At 42.4% G+C, this 17,038-nt stretch overlaps 1 protein-coding gene across 1 annotated transcript in view; it reads right to left on the bottom strand.

Moving 5' to 3' along the window:
* The window catches only part of LOC127094197 (uncharacterized), a 171,837-nt gene extending 155,230 nt beyond the window's left edge, over positions 1 to 16,607 (bottom strand). The window contains exons 1-2 of the mRNA XM_051033057.1: positions 16,236 to 16,607; positions 8,567 to 8,867 (exon numbers count right to left, since the gene is read on the bottom strand). Of these exons, the coding sequence (XP_050889014.1) occupies positions 8,567 to 8,867; positions 16,236 to 16,607 (673 nt within the window). The remainder of the gene's footprint in view (positions 1 to 8,566; positions 8,868 to 16,235) is intronic.
* Positions 16,608 to 17,038: the final 431 nt, after the last annotated feature.

The raw sequence follows: 17,038 nt of genomic DNA, 5'->3' as shown, positions 1-17,038 counted from the left end.
TAGGCGCTCTATTATACGCCCCCTTTGGTTCAGAATCCATACTGTTACAGGCAGCCACAGAGCACCAGCGAACCGGCGCTCTGATACCACTTGTTAGACGGTGTGGCTAGTGATCGAGAGGGGGGGTGAATAGATCACCTCTTTTTAATTTAACGGATTTGAAATTTTATCAGAGTTTTCAAAGTTGGCGGAAAAATCAGTCCCGAATCGACTTCCGTCTATTCTGAACCGCTACTAGAAAGCCGGACACACAAGTTTAATTGCTGGATTTTAATGATAATGACAGAAACAATTCACACCAGAATTTTAACTAATTGAATGCACTTATCATTAAAGTCTATTTCCAATGAATAAAATCTAGCTAACCGTTTTGTCAAACAGTTGGTGTGTATGTGATCGATGATAAACAGCAATGGAGTTTGATTAAAAGTTTTCTTGCCACTGCTGTCTTGCAACAGGAACAATCACCACACACTAACTGAAATTGCGAAAACAGTTTTAAAACGTAAAGAGGAGTAAGGTAAGAGTACGATACGCAGAGATTTGGTAAGGAAGTTCCCCACGTCATCCTCGCGGGTGGGTACGTCTCCCTCTCAATTTCAAATGAAATTGAGAACTTTGATTATCAATATTTGCCGAATCCGTTGATACAAGGTTATGATACAAAGACAGAATTCTAAACTCTAAGAACCTCTTCTTGTATGAACCTTCACTTGATCTGAGCACGATCAAGATTTTCCTGCACGAAATTGCAAACAATTCACCGGTTCCACGACCTGCTTGCGAAATCCCCCGATTTCCAAACGCAACGCTGCGGCTGAATATGTTCTGCAAACGTGACTCCCAAACCCTCAAGAACACTCCAGTTCTTGAAGGACAAACCAGTAGGTTTTTCCTAGAAACCCCCTTCAATCTTCAACTCAGCTAGATCCTCGATCGTTCCATTGCAAACCACAGCTAGATCCTTGATCGTACCACTGAACGTTATCTCGATGCTTCTTTAATCCAAAGAACAAGAATGGTTATGTGTAAATGTTCTTGAAGAAAAGTGATTGAGAAGATGAAGAAGATGAAGTCTCTTTCAGGTTTCTAATTGCTCTCAAACAATTGCTCCAACACTGCTTTTGATCTTGTGTTCAATTGTTTTCCCTCAATGAATTCGTATCTTTGCACTGCTGTCATAACCTGTCTTATATATGCTGCAAAACAGTTACTGTTATAACATAAAACAGCTTTATGTATTGATGCATAAGAGTCTGTATCGATGCATACTATAAGATAGGTGAATTTTTGGTGAAATTTATTAATCATGTATCGATGCATAATTCGTATGTATCGATGCATGTGATTATTTCACTAGTGTGTATCGATGCCTAATGCGCATGTATTGACACACAGGCTGTTTCAATTGGTCATGTATCGATGCAGGGATCGTGTGGATCGATGCATAGAGTCTTTAGCCTTCCATGTATTGATGCATGACTCGTATGCATCGATGCATACTGAACAGAAAGGTTTTGTGATTTATCACATGCTGTATGTATCGATGCAGAGACTTATGTATTGATGCATACTGACATAAAATGCATTTTAATTGTTATTTTAAGGGAAGTATCAATGTAGGTTTATATGTACAGTTATACAACAATAGAGTGGGATGGAAAACATAATAAAAACACAAATGTATCATGTAATGCAATGCACAACCAACATTTGGATGATGATCACACAATTTGCTATCATTAAAAATTAATTCAAGGTAAAGAATTCTCTCACACTCACTGGGGAGAAACAGGCTTTCCTTCACACCCGGGTGAGGAAATAAACTTCTCTGGGGGGTACCAATCCTAAATGCTGTCAGGAACAACTGTAGCAAATGTGCCGTACAGATGTTGAACAAAGATCCGCCTCTGCCGGGGATATGGTCTGATTGGTTTCAACACATGAATGCATATGTCTGAATTTTTCTATGGCGTAATGCTCCATATTGAATGGAAATGCTACGCATTTTTTAGGATGCAATGGTTACTATATGCCAAATGCAAAATGCTGAACTCCGTTGGGGAGCCAAACTGATCCGATACTCCAACTCTGTGGGGAGACTTTGCTTGAGGAATACTCTGCGGGGAGAGCACCGACTTCTCACTCATGCTGGAGAAATAACACTGTTGTTGGGGAAAGGATAGACTCCGCTGGGGACATCCTTCATAGGACCCAATCCACTCGGGGACTCCGCTCGGGGAAACAATCAATACAACTCGCTGGGGAGAATTGCCAACAAGTAGGATAAACTATGCTTTGGGAAATAAATGCTACTCCGCTGGGGAATAAACAAGGCGACTGCGCTGATGAACCATCAATACGACTCTACTGCGGGAAAAATAAGGCGACTTCACTGGGGACGACCCAACCAATCCACAAGTAGGATAAACTCTGCTGGAGATAATCTTCACCAAACCTGATCCACTTGGGGAACTTGCTGGGGAAAACCAACAACACAAACCTCTACTCGGGAGATCTGTTAGGGAAAGCAACTCTGTTGGGGATAACACACCACCCACTCTGCTGAGGAAGAGCATAACTCTGGTGGGGAAAGTAATATACCAGACCCCGCTGGAGAAAGACATCCACAACCCTGCTGGGATAAGCGCTCACGACCACACTGGGGATAGCAATACTTCAAACCCGACTGCTGGGGAATAGCATCATTCCAACTGACACCTCCGCTGGCGATACAACTTCCTTCCAACTCAGTGGGGATCTCAACTCCAAACTCAGTTGGGAACTCAACTGGGGAAATATTCGCTAAGGGACAAACCCATTTCCAGGCCTGCTGGGAATAGGCAATTCTTAGATCTGCTGGGGATAGAAGGTACTATCCCAAGGCGTCTCTGCAAGGGAGAATAACTCTGAAAGCTCTCGTACTTTCTTGGGAAATATCTGCTGTGGAATCGTCTTCACAGATGACAACCTGCAAAACAACACGACATACATGCCCCCAGGGGTTCGTATGGACAAGATACGCTCAAGTGTCCTCAACATTCAAAATGATTTTCAAATGTTTTATCTTTCTACACGTTATTGTTTAGCCTTCATGTTTTTATATGCAATGTTTATCAAAAATTCGGACGTTTTTGCAAACAAAACAGCAAAAATAAAACAAGAGAGCTATTTATCTGAATAACGACTTTTATTGATTGAAAAATGGGCCTGAAAAGGCGAATACATTGGGAAGCAATTCCTAGAAAGAGGTAATTGCGCACAAAAGGAAAAAATCTATCCTAATGGCAATGTGAACACGGCATCCACTATTTCCCAATTCTGTTATAACTCACAGATCATCAGTTTTCCTCTCAACTCCTTGCTTTCTGAGAAGAATGACTGGACCGATCACATCTTTCGAGATGGCAGACGACGAAGCGTGATGGGGTACAGATAACTCAGACTGTAGTCTTCGCTTTAATCCCTCTTTTGCCTGGATCGCCCTTTCGGGTTTTTAATCCACCGGGATACCCATTTTTGCCTAAGCCGCCATTGCGGGTTTTCGACTTACCGGGTGTACAAATTCTTTTCATTTTATCCCTAACTTTTGCCCGAACCTTTTCTTTCTGTTTTTTTGGTTCGCCGGGATGCCCTTTTTTTCCTGGACTATTTTATTCTTTTTTTCCAGCGGGTCAATTTATGCGAAGTATTTTTTGACTACATTTGAGTTAACAGGGGACGGGAAATCTTCACCATCCATAGTTGTAAGCATCAAGGCTCCACCGGAGAAAACCTTCTTCACAACATATGGACCTTCATAATTAGGAGTCCACTTTCCCCTGTTATCTGTACCGGGAGGAAGGATCCTCTTCAAAACTAAATCACCAGTTTGATAGCCTCGAGGACGCACTTTCTGACCAAAGGCTCTCTTCATCCTTCTCTGATACAACTGCCCATGGCAAACAGCTGCTAACCGTCTCTCTTCGATAAGGCTCAACTCGGTAAACCTCGTTCGAATCCACTCGGCTTCGTCCAGCTTGACATCTAGCAAGACTCTCAGAGAAGGGATCTCCACTTCAACAGGTAGGACTGCTTCCATACCATACACAAGGGAGTATGGGGTTGCCCCGGTCGACGTACGCACAGAGGTACGGTACCCATGCAAAGCGAAAGGCAACATCTCATGCCAATCCTTGTACGTCACGACCATCTTCTGCACAATCTTCTTGATATTCTTGTTTGCCGCCTCTACAACACCATTCATCTTCGGTCTGTAAGGAGAAGAATTGTGATGTTCAATCTTGAAATCTTTGCAAAGCTCTTTCATCATCTTGTTATTGAGATTTGAACCATTGTCAGTGATGATTCTCTCAGGAACCCCATAACGACAGATGATTTCCTTCTTGATGAACCGGGCAACCACTTGTTTGGTAACATTAGCATATGAAGCTGCTTCCACCCATTTGGTGAAGTAATCAATCGCAACCAGGATGAAGCGATGTCCACTCGAAGCAGTAGGCTCAATCTTCCCAATCATATCAATGCCCCACATGGCAAACGGCCAAGGTGAATTCATGACATTCAGAGGGCTTGGTGGTACATGCACCTTATCAGCATAAATTTGACACTTATGGCACTTCCGAGCGTACTTGAAGCAATCGGATTCCATAGTCATCCAGTAATAACCGGCTCTCAACAATTTCTTCGACATTGCATGACCACCAGCATGGGTACCAAACGAACCTTCATGCACTTCCTGCATCAACATGTCTGCTTCGTGTCTATCCACGCATCTGAGCAGAACCATGTCAAAGTTTCTCTTATACAGTACATCATCCTGATTCAAATAAAAGCTTCCAGCTAGCCTTCTCAGGGTTTTCTTGTCATTTTTCGACGCACCTTCAGGATATTCCTGGCTCTTGAGGAATTTCTTGATATCATAGTACCACGGCTTCTCATCAACAACAGACTCGGCTGCAAACACATACGCAGGCCTCTCGAGTCGATTCACCGCAACATGTGGCACATGATTCCACCAATGAACTTTGATCATAGAAGACAAAGTAGCCAAGGCATCAGCCATCTGATTCTCATCCCGGGGGACATGATACAACTTCACCTTTTTGAAGAACGTCAGTATTCTTCTGGTGTAATCTCGATATGGAATCAAATGCGGCTGGTTGGTATTCCAATCTCTATTGACCTGGTTGATCACTAGAGCGGAATCTCCATAGATGTCAAGTGTTTTGATTCTCAAATCAATGGCTTCTTCTATCCCCATGATACAAGCCTCATACTCAGCTTCGTTGTTGGTGACGTCAAAAGTCAATCTGGCAGAAAAAAGGTATATGAGCCCCTTTAGGGTTGATCAACACTGCACCAACACCGTTGCCGTTAACATTAACAGCCCCATTAAACATCAGTGTCCACTTGTCATCGGGATCCGGTCCTTCCTCGACAAGAGGCTCTTCACAATCTTTCATCTTAAGATACATGATGTCTTCATCAGGGAATTCAAACATCATAGGCTGATAATCATCAATCGGTTGCTCGGCAAGATAGTCTGACAAAATACTACCTTTGATGGCCTTTTGCGACGTGTACTGAATATCATATTCTGTTAAAATCATCTGCCAACGGGCAACACGTCCGGTGAGAGCCGGCTTCTCAAAGATGTATTTCACTGGATCCATCTTAGAAATCAACAAGGTAGTATGGTTCAACATATACTGCCTCAGTCGGCGAGCAGCCCAGGCCAAAGCACAACAAGTTTTCTCAAGCTGTGAATATTTGATTTCACAGTCGGTAAACTTTTTGCTAAGGTAGTATATGGCATGCTCTTTTCGACCAGACTCGTCATGCTGTCCCAATACACACCCCATTGAGTTCTCGGTCACTGACAGGTACATTATTAGAGGCCTCCCAGGAACTGGAGGTATAAGGATTAGAGGTTTCTGTAAATACTCTTTTATCTTGTCAAAAGATTTCTGACAGTCATCATTCCACCTGATCGCTTGATTCTTTCTTAACAATTTGAATATCGGTTCACACGTGGTGGTTAGGTGAGATACAAACCTTGCAATGTAGTTCAATTTCCCTAAGAACCCACGAACCTGCTTTTCTGTTTTCGGTTCAGGCATTTCCTGAATAGCTTTGACTTTTGCTGGATCAACCTCAATCCCTTTCTCACTGACAATGAAGCCTAACAGCTTCCCTGATCTCACACCGAACGTACACTTGTTCGGATTCAGCCTCAGTTTGAACTTTCTCAACCGATCAAACAACTTCTGCAAATTGACCAGGTGCTCCTCTTCTGTCTGCGACTTCGCAATCATATCATCCACGTACACTTCAACCTCTTTGTGCATCATGTCATGAAAGAGAGTCGTCATAGCCCTCTGATAGGTAGCACCGGCATTCTTCAGCCCAAATGGCATCACCTTATAGCAAAACGTGCCCCAAGGCTTTAATGAATGTCGTCTTTTCCATGTCTTCTGGCGCCATCTTGATCTGATTATAACCAGAAAAACCATCCATGAAAGAGAATACCGAGGATTGAGCCGTATTATCAACCAATACATCAATGTGAGGTAATGGGAAATCATCTTTCGGACTCCCTCTGTTCAAATCCCGGTAATCGACACACATTCTGACTTTGCCATCCTTCTTCGGCACGGGAACGATGTTAGCCACCCACGGGGGATAAGTGGTCACTGACAAGAAACCAGCATCGAACTGCTTCTGAACCTCTTCCTTGATTTTAACAGCCATATCAGGACTCGTTCTCTGAAGTTTCTGCTTGACCGAAGGACACTCTTCTCTGAGAGGTAGTCTATGCACCACAATATCGGTATCCAGCCCAAGCATATCTTGATAAGACCAGGCGAATATCTCCACATACTCTCTCAGCATCTCAACCAACCTGCTCTTGACCTCTGTCTTCAAAGCAGCCCCGATCTTAATATCTCTTCTGGCGTCCTCAGTACCAAGATTCACAATCTCCAACTCCTCCTGATGAGGTTGGATGACCCTTTCCTCTTGCTTCAGAAATCTAACCAATTCTTTAGGGAGTTCACAGTCTTCCTCACTCTCCTCTTCAGCTTGGTAGATGGGATTATTGAAATCATACTGAGCCATAACAGAACTGTTCATAGTGGATGCCATAAGATCACTTCTGCATGTTTAATGCTTTGTTTTAGAAAAAAGAGTTCAAGAAAGTCACAAAAACAAAAACATTTCCATTTTTATTTTTTTTGAAAAATGAAAACAAAAATAGAAAGACAGGGATCACAAAATTGTTTGCAAAACATCCTTTATTAATGATAATCACTGAAAACATGCTGAGGCCCTACAATGAACCACTACGCCTTGGGCAGAACGTAGGGTTTTGTGCAGAATGAAAAAACAAAAGAAAATTACTCTGTTTGAAGAGTAACTTGGACCACATCTTCGACTGTCCAATTGTTGATCATCTCCCCTGGCACACACGGGCGAACCCAGTTGTCGAGATCACAATCACTGTCACCATCTTCACTATCGACCGCAAAGACGTCACCGTGATTCATCAGCCCAATGCTGGTAAAGGTACTCGGACCTGCTTGCACACCCTGCTCCGCTTGCAGGGGTTGATAGCCAATTCCAAACTTATCCTCTTTGACAGGCAAATCCACCATTTTGCCCCAGCCTTCAGCTTTTCCAGAGTCAACAACCTCCTTGGCCTGCTTATACGATGCAATCGAAGCACCCGACTTTCTCTGATCAGCAAACGCCACCCTCTCGAGAGCAACAGTCTCAAATGCCTGGCATAAGGTTTCGTGGATCTCGCCATCCACCTCTACATATTTGAAAGAGGATAGGTGACTCACAAGAATATCTTCTTCGCCGCACACGGTCACAATCTGACCATTCCAGACATACTTGAGCTTTTGGTGGAGAGTTGACGAAACTGCCCCTGCTGCATGGATCCACGGACGCCCCAACAAACAACTGTACGCGGGCTGAATGTCCATAACATAGAAGATAATATCAAAAATCTCCGGACCTATCTTCACCGGCAAAGTAACTTCACCAAACACAGAACGTTTGGATCCGTCGAATGCACGAACTATCAGGTCACTAGGAGTAAGCACAACCCCTTCAACAGATATCTTCTTCAAAATTTGCTTGGGCAACACATTCAGCGACGAGCCGGTGTCTACCAACACGTGAGACAGAACAGCACCCTTGCATTCCATGGTGATATGCAAGGCCTTATTATGATTACGACCCTCAGGCGTCAAGTCTAAGTCGGTGAATCCTAAACCATGCCTGGTGCTCACGTTGGCAATCACACCCTCCAGTTGGTTGAAGGAAATCTCTTGAGGCACGTAAGCCATATTCAGCATCTTCAGTAAGGCATTACGATGTGCCTCAGAGCACAGCAGCAAAGAAAGAATTGAAATCTTAGACGGAGTCTAATTAAGTTGATCTACGATCTTGTAGTCACTTTTCTTGATAATTTTCATGAACTCCTCCACGTCCTTCTCGAACGAACCTTCAGGCACCTCCTTCTGAGCCGGTTCTTCGTCAACCACAGCCTGTTTGCCCTTAGCCTTGGCGAGAGCCTCGGCATTGTTGTCTCTTAACGGTTGCGGAGCAAACAAACGTCCACTTCGAGTAAAACCTCCTGGTCCACCAACATTGTCCACAACGGGACTCACCACCGCAGGATTTCTACTGGGCACAACAATTATCACAGGCGACTGATTTACCGGCCTCGTCTGATTCTCAGCCCTCCGATTACTGCGATACGCGTTATCATATTTCCATGGCACAACCCGAGTATCAATAGCCCTTCTGGCCGGAGCAACATTGGTTGTTGGATTCCTGGCGGTTACTATAACACCCTGATAAAATATGATAATTATTTAATTTAAGTTAATAGAATATTTATTAATTTAATTAAATAATTGGAATATTATTGGATTATTATTATTGGAATAATAAAGTTGGAATATATATAAGGAGTTCCATTTGGTAAAAAGGGTTTTTTTTCACGTGAAAACCAGAGAAGCGACAGAAAGTGAGAAAAGGGCAAAGAGGAAGAGCAAGAGAACAAGGGTTGAAGAAGGGAAAAGCTTGAAGTAAAGGATTTGCCGGATTAACTCAGGTAAGGGGGGTTTATCGTCGTTTAATGGGTATTATGGGTTAACATGTAATGGGTAGTAATAAGCCATTGAATTGACCCTAATTGGGATGAGGAATGCTGTAAATGATGATGAATAAGTTATGTTAAAACTGTAATTGAATCTATATGTGGGTGAATCGTAAATTTCTGGACGTGTAGCTTTTTACGGAATTGAAATCGGAGGTCCGGAAGTCCTCCGACGGTGAAAAATACGGGGGATTCTGCATTCTGTTCGTGTTAGCGCAGGAACAACTTTCTGTCTTGCGTTAACCGGTTAACCCAGGGTGTTAACCGGTTAACACTGTTATGAATTATGAGAAATTGTTGTCTGTCTTGCGTTAACCGGTTAACCCAGGGCGTTAACCGGTTAACACTGTTAAAATGTGCCAGGAAGCGTGTTCTGTGTTGCGTTAACCGGTTAACCCAGGGCGTTAACCGGTTAACACTGTTTGGAAAGTGGAAAATTGATATTAAAATATTGTGTACATATTTGACGTTTGGCCTATATTGGGGTATGATATAGTAGGGATCATTTCCCGTTGTTTTGAGCAGTATAGGTATTAGTAGAGTGTGCTAATACTGTGATTTATTATTTGGCATGATATGAATATGATTCTGTGATAAATATGCTGTGAATGTATCTGTTATGTATGCAATTGTGGATGGATTGTTTATGGCTTAGAGTGTGAGCATATGTCCATTGTAGATTGTTGTTGATGGTTGCATGCTAGGTGATTTAGCGTGTATAGTATGGCCTTTATGGTGGTAGCTAATTCCCATGGTGAGGAATTAGTGAGTGAGTTATTGTGGATTGTTGTTGATGTTTGCATGCTAGGTGATTTAGCGTGCATAGCATAGCCCTTGGGGTGGTAGCTAATTCCCATGGTGAGGAATTAGTGAGTGAGTCACTAGGTCTCAAATGAGTGGGACTAGTGAGCTTGGTAGCCGTATCTGGGTTTGATCGGTGAGGTTGAACTATGTGTTCACGAATAGTCGGTACCGCATGCATGAAGTCTCATTGCATAATGTATGTATGGCGTATAATATGAATGGATGTATTCCAATATTATGCGTGTGTTTTGTGTTGGGTTGAGTATGATTATGATTTTGAGTTGATGTTGCCGTTGCTGAATGTGTGATCTGATTTGGGTGATGAAATGTGTTAAATTACTTAGCATTACATGATATTTTATAATGCTTATTATATCGATTGAGGAACTCACCCTTACAACTATGTTTCAGGTAACGAGCAGTGATTGAGTAGAAGCTAGTGCTTGGAGTCTAGTGTAGTTCCTTAGTGGGTCATGCTCTGGTATATGTAACATCGGGACGGGATGTTTACTTTGTTTTCATTTGTGGTTGTTGAACAGTTTTACATGTAATGTGATTACATGGTTTGCATGTTGTTAGATTTCTATCCGCTGCGAATTGTGCAATGTTTTATTTTGATTAATAAATGAGCATGACAAGTTATTATGGTGAATGGTGTGAAGTGTCAAGTGTGACACCCTTAAATTGCATATCTACTCTGATTTATATTTTGTTGTTTTAATTAATTATTGGGGTATTTTAGAAGGGTGTTACATTAGTGGTATCAGAGCATAGTCGGTCGAGTCGAGTCGTAATTATTCTGTTTCCCTGTACGTGATAGGTGTTGTGTAACCCTATCAGTACTTATTGTTTTAGCTTGTTGGGTTTTCAGAATAGAGATGGCTGGAAGAGGTAGAGACGATGCTGCGATTGTTGAGGCTCTGGGTATGCTAGCTGGAGTACTTGGAGGGAATCCGAATGTGGTGGGATTGGGAGCTGCTCGTCAACTGAGTGAGTTCCAGAAGAACAATCCTCCAATGTTCAAGGGAGCATACGATCCAGATGGTGCTCAGAAGTGGTTGAAGGAGATCGAGAGGATCTTCCGAGTGACTGAGTGTGCCGATAACCAGAAGGTCAGGTTCGGTACGCATATGCTGTCAGAGGAAGCAGATGATTGGTGGGTTGTTGCCCGCACTGAGTTGGAAGCTGCTGGGAGTGCTGAGATCACTTGGGCGGTGTTCAGAGAGAGATTCCTGAGGAAGTACTTCCCAGAGGATGTCAGAGGAAAGAAAGAGATAGAGTTCTTAGAATTGAAGCAGGGCAACCGGTCTGTTACTGAGTATGCTGCTAAGTTCACAGAGCTGTCGAAGTATTACACTCCCTATGATGAGGCAGTAGCAGATGGGGCAGAGTTGTTAATGCTGTTAGCTACTTTGGAGGCTAAAGATAAACGGGTAATTTGCGATCTAGCCGTGGTGTGTGATTTTCCTGATGTGTTTCCTGAAGAAGTGAATGAATTACCGCCAGAGCGTGAAGTTGAGTTCTCGATTGATTTGGTACCTGGTACTAGGCCGATGTCGATGGCTCCGTACCGTATGTCTGCTGTTGAGTTAACTGAATTGAAGAGTCGGCTGGAAGATCTGTTGGATAAGAAATTTATTCGTCCGAGTGTGTCACCGTGGGGCGCACCAGTGTTATTGGTTAAGAAGAAAGAAGGTACTATGAGGTTGTGTGTGGACTACAGGTAACTGAATAAAGTGACGATCAAGAATCGGTATCCTTTGCCGAGGATTGATGATTTGATGGATCAGTTGGTTGGTGCGAGTGTGTTCAGCAAAATAGATTTGAGATCGGGGTATCATCAGATACGTGTGAAAACTGAGGATATTCAGAAGACTGCTTTCAGAACAAGGTATGGACATTATGAGTATTCTGTAATGCCTTTTGGTGTGACTAATGCGCCTGGGGTATTTATGGAGTATATGAATAGGATTTTCCATCCGTACCTAGACAAGTTTGTTGTGGTGTTTATTGACGATATTTTAGTGTATTTGAAATCTGAAGAAGAGCATGCTGAACATTTGAGAGTGGTTTTAGGAGTTCTACGAGAAAAGAAGTTATTTGCTAAACTGTCCAAGTGTGAATTTTGGTTAGAAGAGGTTAGCTTTCTTGGTCATGTGGTTTCAAGAGGTGGTGTTGCTGTTGATCCTTCTAAGATAGAAGCGGTATCTAAGTGGGAAGCTCCGAAGTCAGTTTCTGAGATAAGGAGTTTTCTTGGACTTGCAGGTTATTATAGGAAATTCATTGAGGGATTTTCTAAGTTGGCGTTACCGTTGACGATGTTGACTAGAAAGGGGCAAGCGTTTGTTTGGGACTCAAAATGTGAAGAAGGTTTCCAAGAGTTAAAGAGAAGGTTGACTACTGCTCCTATTCTGATATTACCAAGTCCATCGGAACCATTTGAGGTTTACTGTGATGCTTCATTGTTGGGTTTGGGTGGTGTTTTGATGCAGAATAAGCAGGTTGTAGCTTATGCTTCGAGACAACTGAAGGTTCATGAGGGGAACTATCCGACACACGATTTAGAGTTGGCAGCTGTGGTATTTGTTCTGAAGTTATGGAGGCATTACTTGTACGGGTCAAGATTTGAGGTTTTCAGTGACCATAAAAGTTTAAAGTATTTGTTTGATCAGAAAGAGCTGAATATGAGACAGAGGAGATGGTTAGAGTTTCTGAAGGATTATGACTTTGGTTTGAATTACCATCCGGGTAAAGCAAACGTAGTGGCTGATGCATTGAGTCGGAAATCATTGCATATGTCTATGTTAATGGTTAAGGAATTGGATTTAATTGAGCAGTTTAGAGACTTGAGTTTGGTGTGTGAGAGTACTCACAATAGTGTTAAATTGGGAATGTTGAAGTTAACGAGTGGTATTCTGGATGAGATTAGAGAGGGTCAGAAATCCGATGTGCTTTTGGTTGATAAGTTGACTCTAGTGAATCAAGGTCAAGGTGGTGAATTCAGAGTTGATGAGAATGGTGTTTTGAAATTTGGTAATCGGGTGTGTATTCCGGATGTTACCGAACTTAAGAAGAGTATTCTTGAGGAAGGACATCGTAGTGGCCTGAGTATTCATCCTGGGGCTACGAAGATGTATCATGATTTGAAAAAGTTATTTTGGTGGCCGGGAATGAAAAGAGAAATTGCGAGTTTTGTTTATTCTTGTTTGACTTGTCAGAAGTCAAAGATTGAGCATCAGAAGCCGTCTGGGCTAATGCAACCGTTGGCTATTCCAGAGTGGAAGTGGGATAGTATCAGTATGGATTTTGTTTCTGGTTTACCGAGGACAATTAAGAATTTTGAAGCTATTTGGGTGATTGTTGACAGATTGACAAAATCGGCTCATTTCATTCCGATCCGAATGGATTATCCGTTAGAGAGATTAGCTGAGTTGTATATTGAGAAAATTGTAAGTTTGCATGGTATCCCGTCGAGTATTGTTTCGGACAGGGATCCTAGATTTACATCGAAGTTCTGGGAAGGTTTGCAGAGGGCTTTGGGAACTAAGCTGAGATTGAGTTCTGCATATCATCCGCAAACTGATGGTCAGACTGAGAGGACGATTCAGTCACTGGAGGATCTTTTGAGGGCTTGTGTTTTGGAAAAGGGAGGTGCTTGGGATTGTTATTTACCTTTGATTGAGTTTACCTACAACAATAGTTTTCATTCGAGCATTGGTATGGCACCGTTTGAAGCTTTGTATGGTAGGAGATGTCGGACACCTTTATGTTGGTATGAGTCCGGTGAGAGTGATGTGGTTGGACCGGAGATTGTTCAACAAACTACGGAAAAGATTAAGATGATTCAGGAGAAGATGAGGATTGCTCAGAGTCGTCAGAAGAGTTATCACGACAAGAGGAGGAAGTCACTTGAGTTTCAAGAGGGAGATCATGTGTTTCTTCGTGTTACTCCGATAACTGGGGTTGGTCGAGCTTTGAAGTCGAAGAAGTTGACACCTCGATTTATTGGTCCTTATCAGATTTTAGAGAGGATAGGGGAGGTAGCCTATCGCATCGCTTTACCGCCGTCACTTGCGAATTTGCATGAGGTTTTTCATGTGTCTCAGTTGAGGAGGTACATTCCTGATTCGTCGCATGTGGTCAAAGTAGATGATGTACAGGTGAGAGATAACCTGACTGTTGAAACATCACCTATGAGAATCGAGGATCGAGAGTTGAAGCAGTTGCGGGGTAAAGAGATTGCTTTGGTAAAGGTAGCTTGGGGAGGACCAGCAGGTGGCAATGTGACTTGGGAACTTGAGAGTCAGATGAAGGAGTCTTATCCAGAGTTATTCGCTTGAGGTATGTTTTCGAGGACGAAAACTCTTTTAGTGGGGGAGAGTTGTAACACCCCGATAAAATATGATAATTATTTAACTTAAGTTAATAGAATATTTATTAATTTAATTAAATAATTGGAATATTATTGGATTATTATTATTGGAATAATAAAGTTGAAATATATATAAGGAGTTCCATTTGGTAAAAAGGGTTTTTTTTCACGTGAAAACCAGAGAAGCGACAGAAAGTGAGAAAAGGGCAAAGAGGAAGAGCAAGAGAACAAGGGTTGAAGAAGGGAAAAGCTTGAAGTAAAGGATTTGCCGGATTAACTCAGGTAAGGGGGGTTTATCGTCGTTTAATGGGTATTATGGGTTAACATGTAATGGGTAGTAATAAGCCATTGAATTGACCCTAATTGGGATGAGGAATGCTGTAAATGATGATGAATAAGTTATGTTAAAACTGTAATTGAATCTATATGTGGGTGAATCGTAAATTTCTGGACGTGTAGCTTTTTACGGAATTGAAATCGGAGGTCCGGAAGTCCTCCGACGGCGAAAAATGCGGGGGATTCTGCATTCTGTTCGTGTTAGCGCAGGAACAGCTTTCTGTCTTGCGTTAACCGGTTAACCCAGGGTGTTAACCGGTTAACACTGTTACGAATTATGAGAAATTGCTGTCTGTCTTGCGTTAACCGGTTAACCCAGGGCGTTAACCGGTTAACACTGTTAAAATGTGCCAGGAAGCGTGTCCTGTGTTGCGTTAACCGGTTAACCCAGGGCGTTAACCGGTTAACACTGTTTGGAAAGTGGAAAATTGATATTCAAATATTGTGTACATATTTGACGTTTGGCCTATATTGGGGTATGATATAGTAGGGATCATTTCCCGTTGTTTTGAGCAGTATAGGTATTAGTAGAGTGTGCTAATACTGTGATTTATTATTTGGCATGATATGAATATGATTCTGTGATAAATATGTTGTGAATGTATCTGTTATGTATACAATTGTGGATGGACTGTTTATGGCTTAGAGTGTGAGCATATGTCCATTGTAGATTGTTGTAGATGGTTGCATGCTAGGTGATTTAGCGTGTATAGTATGGCCTTTATGGTGGTAGCTAATTCCCATGGTGAGGAATTAGTGAGTGAGTTATTGTGGATTGTTGTTGATGTTTGCATGCTAGGTGATTTAGCGTGCATAGCATAGCCCTTGGGGTGGTAGCTAATTCCCATGGTGAGGAATTAGTGAGTGAGTCACTAGGTCTCAAATGAGTGGGACTAGTGAGCTTGGTAGCCGTATCTGGGTTTGATCGGTGAGGTTGAACTATGTGTTCACGAATAGTCGGTACCGCATGCATGAAGTCTCATTGCATAATGTATGTATGGCGTATAATATGAATGGATGTATTCCAATATTATGCGTGTGTTTTGTGTTGGGTTGAGTATGATTATGATTTTGAGTTGATGTTGCTGTTGCTGAATGTGTGATCTGATTTGGGTGATGAAATGTGTTAAATTACTTAGCATTACATGATATTTTATAATGCTTATTATATCGATTGAGGAACTCACCCTTACAACTATGTTTCAGGTAACGAGCAGTGATTGAGTAGAAGCTAGTGCTTGGAGTCTAGTGTAGTTCCTTAGTGGGTCATGCTCTGGTATATGTAACATCGGGACGGGATGTTTACTTTGTTTTCATTTGTGGTTGTTGAACAATTTTACATGTAATGTGATTACATGGTTTGCATGTTGTTAGATTTCTATCCGCTGCGAATTGTGCAATGTTTTATTTTGATTAATAAATGAGCATGACAAGTTATTATGGTGAATGGTGTGAAGTGTCAAGTGTGACACCCTTAAATTGCATATCTACTCTGATTTATATTTTGTTGTTTTAATTAATTATTGGGGTATTTTAGAAGGGTGTTACAGTTACAGGTGCAAAGATGGTAACAGGAGTACCACTTGTTGTAGGCGCACCAACAGCCCTCGGACCACGTCCTTCAGACGGTTTGAAAAAGATAGTGACAGTTGACACTGACCCGCGATCTCTGTCAGCCCGACTGAATTGCAGACAACCCTCATCCATCAAACCCTGGATACCGGCCCTCAACCGTTCACACCCATTCTCAGATTCATCACAACCAATACAGCCCTCATCACAGCCCGGGTAGACACCCCCATTCAGTAAACGGCCCTTGACAACTAGCAAAGAAGTCTGAATCTCATCAACACTAACCACCAAGTCTTCAGCTTCTGCCCCTTCAATGCTATTTACTCTGTGCGCACCATGCGGCGGCATAGGGTTATTCACAACATTCGGCACAGGAGCAAAATTGATAGTTTTGGCATCAATCAGGTCCTGGACTTTATGATGAAAAGCCCTGCAATTCTCAATGTGGTGTCCCGGCGCACCAGAATGAAAGTCCTCAATTCGACAAACCCTAGTCTGAGCAACTCAGGCAGTAACTCAGCATAGGTCATGGGCAATGGGTCAAAACGTCTATCAGGCATCCTCTGCCTTGGCTGATACGGACGTTGTTGTTGTTGTTGTTGTTGTTGTTGGGGCATTTGTTGTTGAACCCTCTGTTGTTGCGGTTGTTGACGTTGTTGAGGTGCTGGAATGGTCACTGCAACAACCTGACGGTATTGATTTCTGTTCGGATTTCTGCGGTGTTGAACAACATTAGTTTCACCCTCTCTCCAACGAGGTGCCCCAGCAAAAGGTTTCTT

The sequence above is a fragment of the Lathyrus oleraceus genome, chromosome 1 (assembly GCF_024323335.1).
Source record: "Lathyrus oleraceus cultivar Zhongwan6 chromosome 1, CAAS_Psat_ZW6_1.0, whole genome shotgun sequence".
In the NCBI taxonomy this organism is placed as follows: Eukaryota; Viridiplantae; Streptophyta; class Magnoliopsida; order Fabales; family Fabaceae; genus Lathyrus; species Lathyrus oleraceus.
This window is presented reverse-complemented; position numbering and strand designations above follow the sequence as displayed.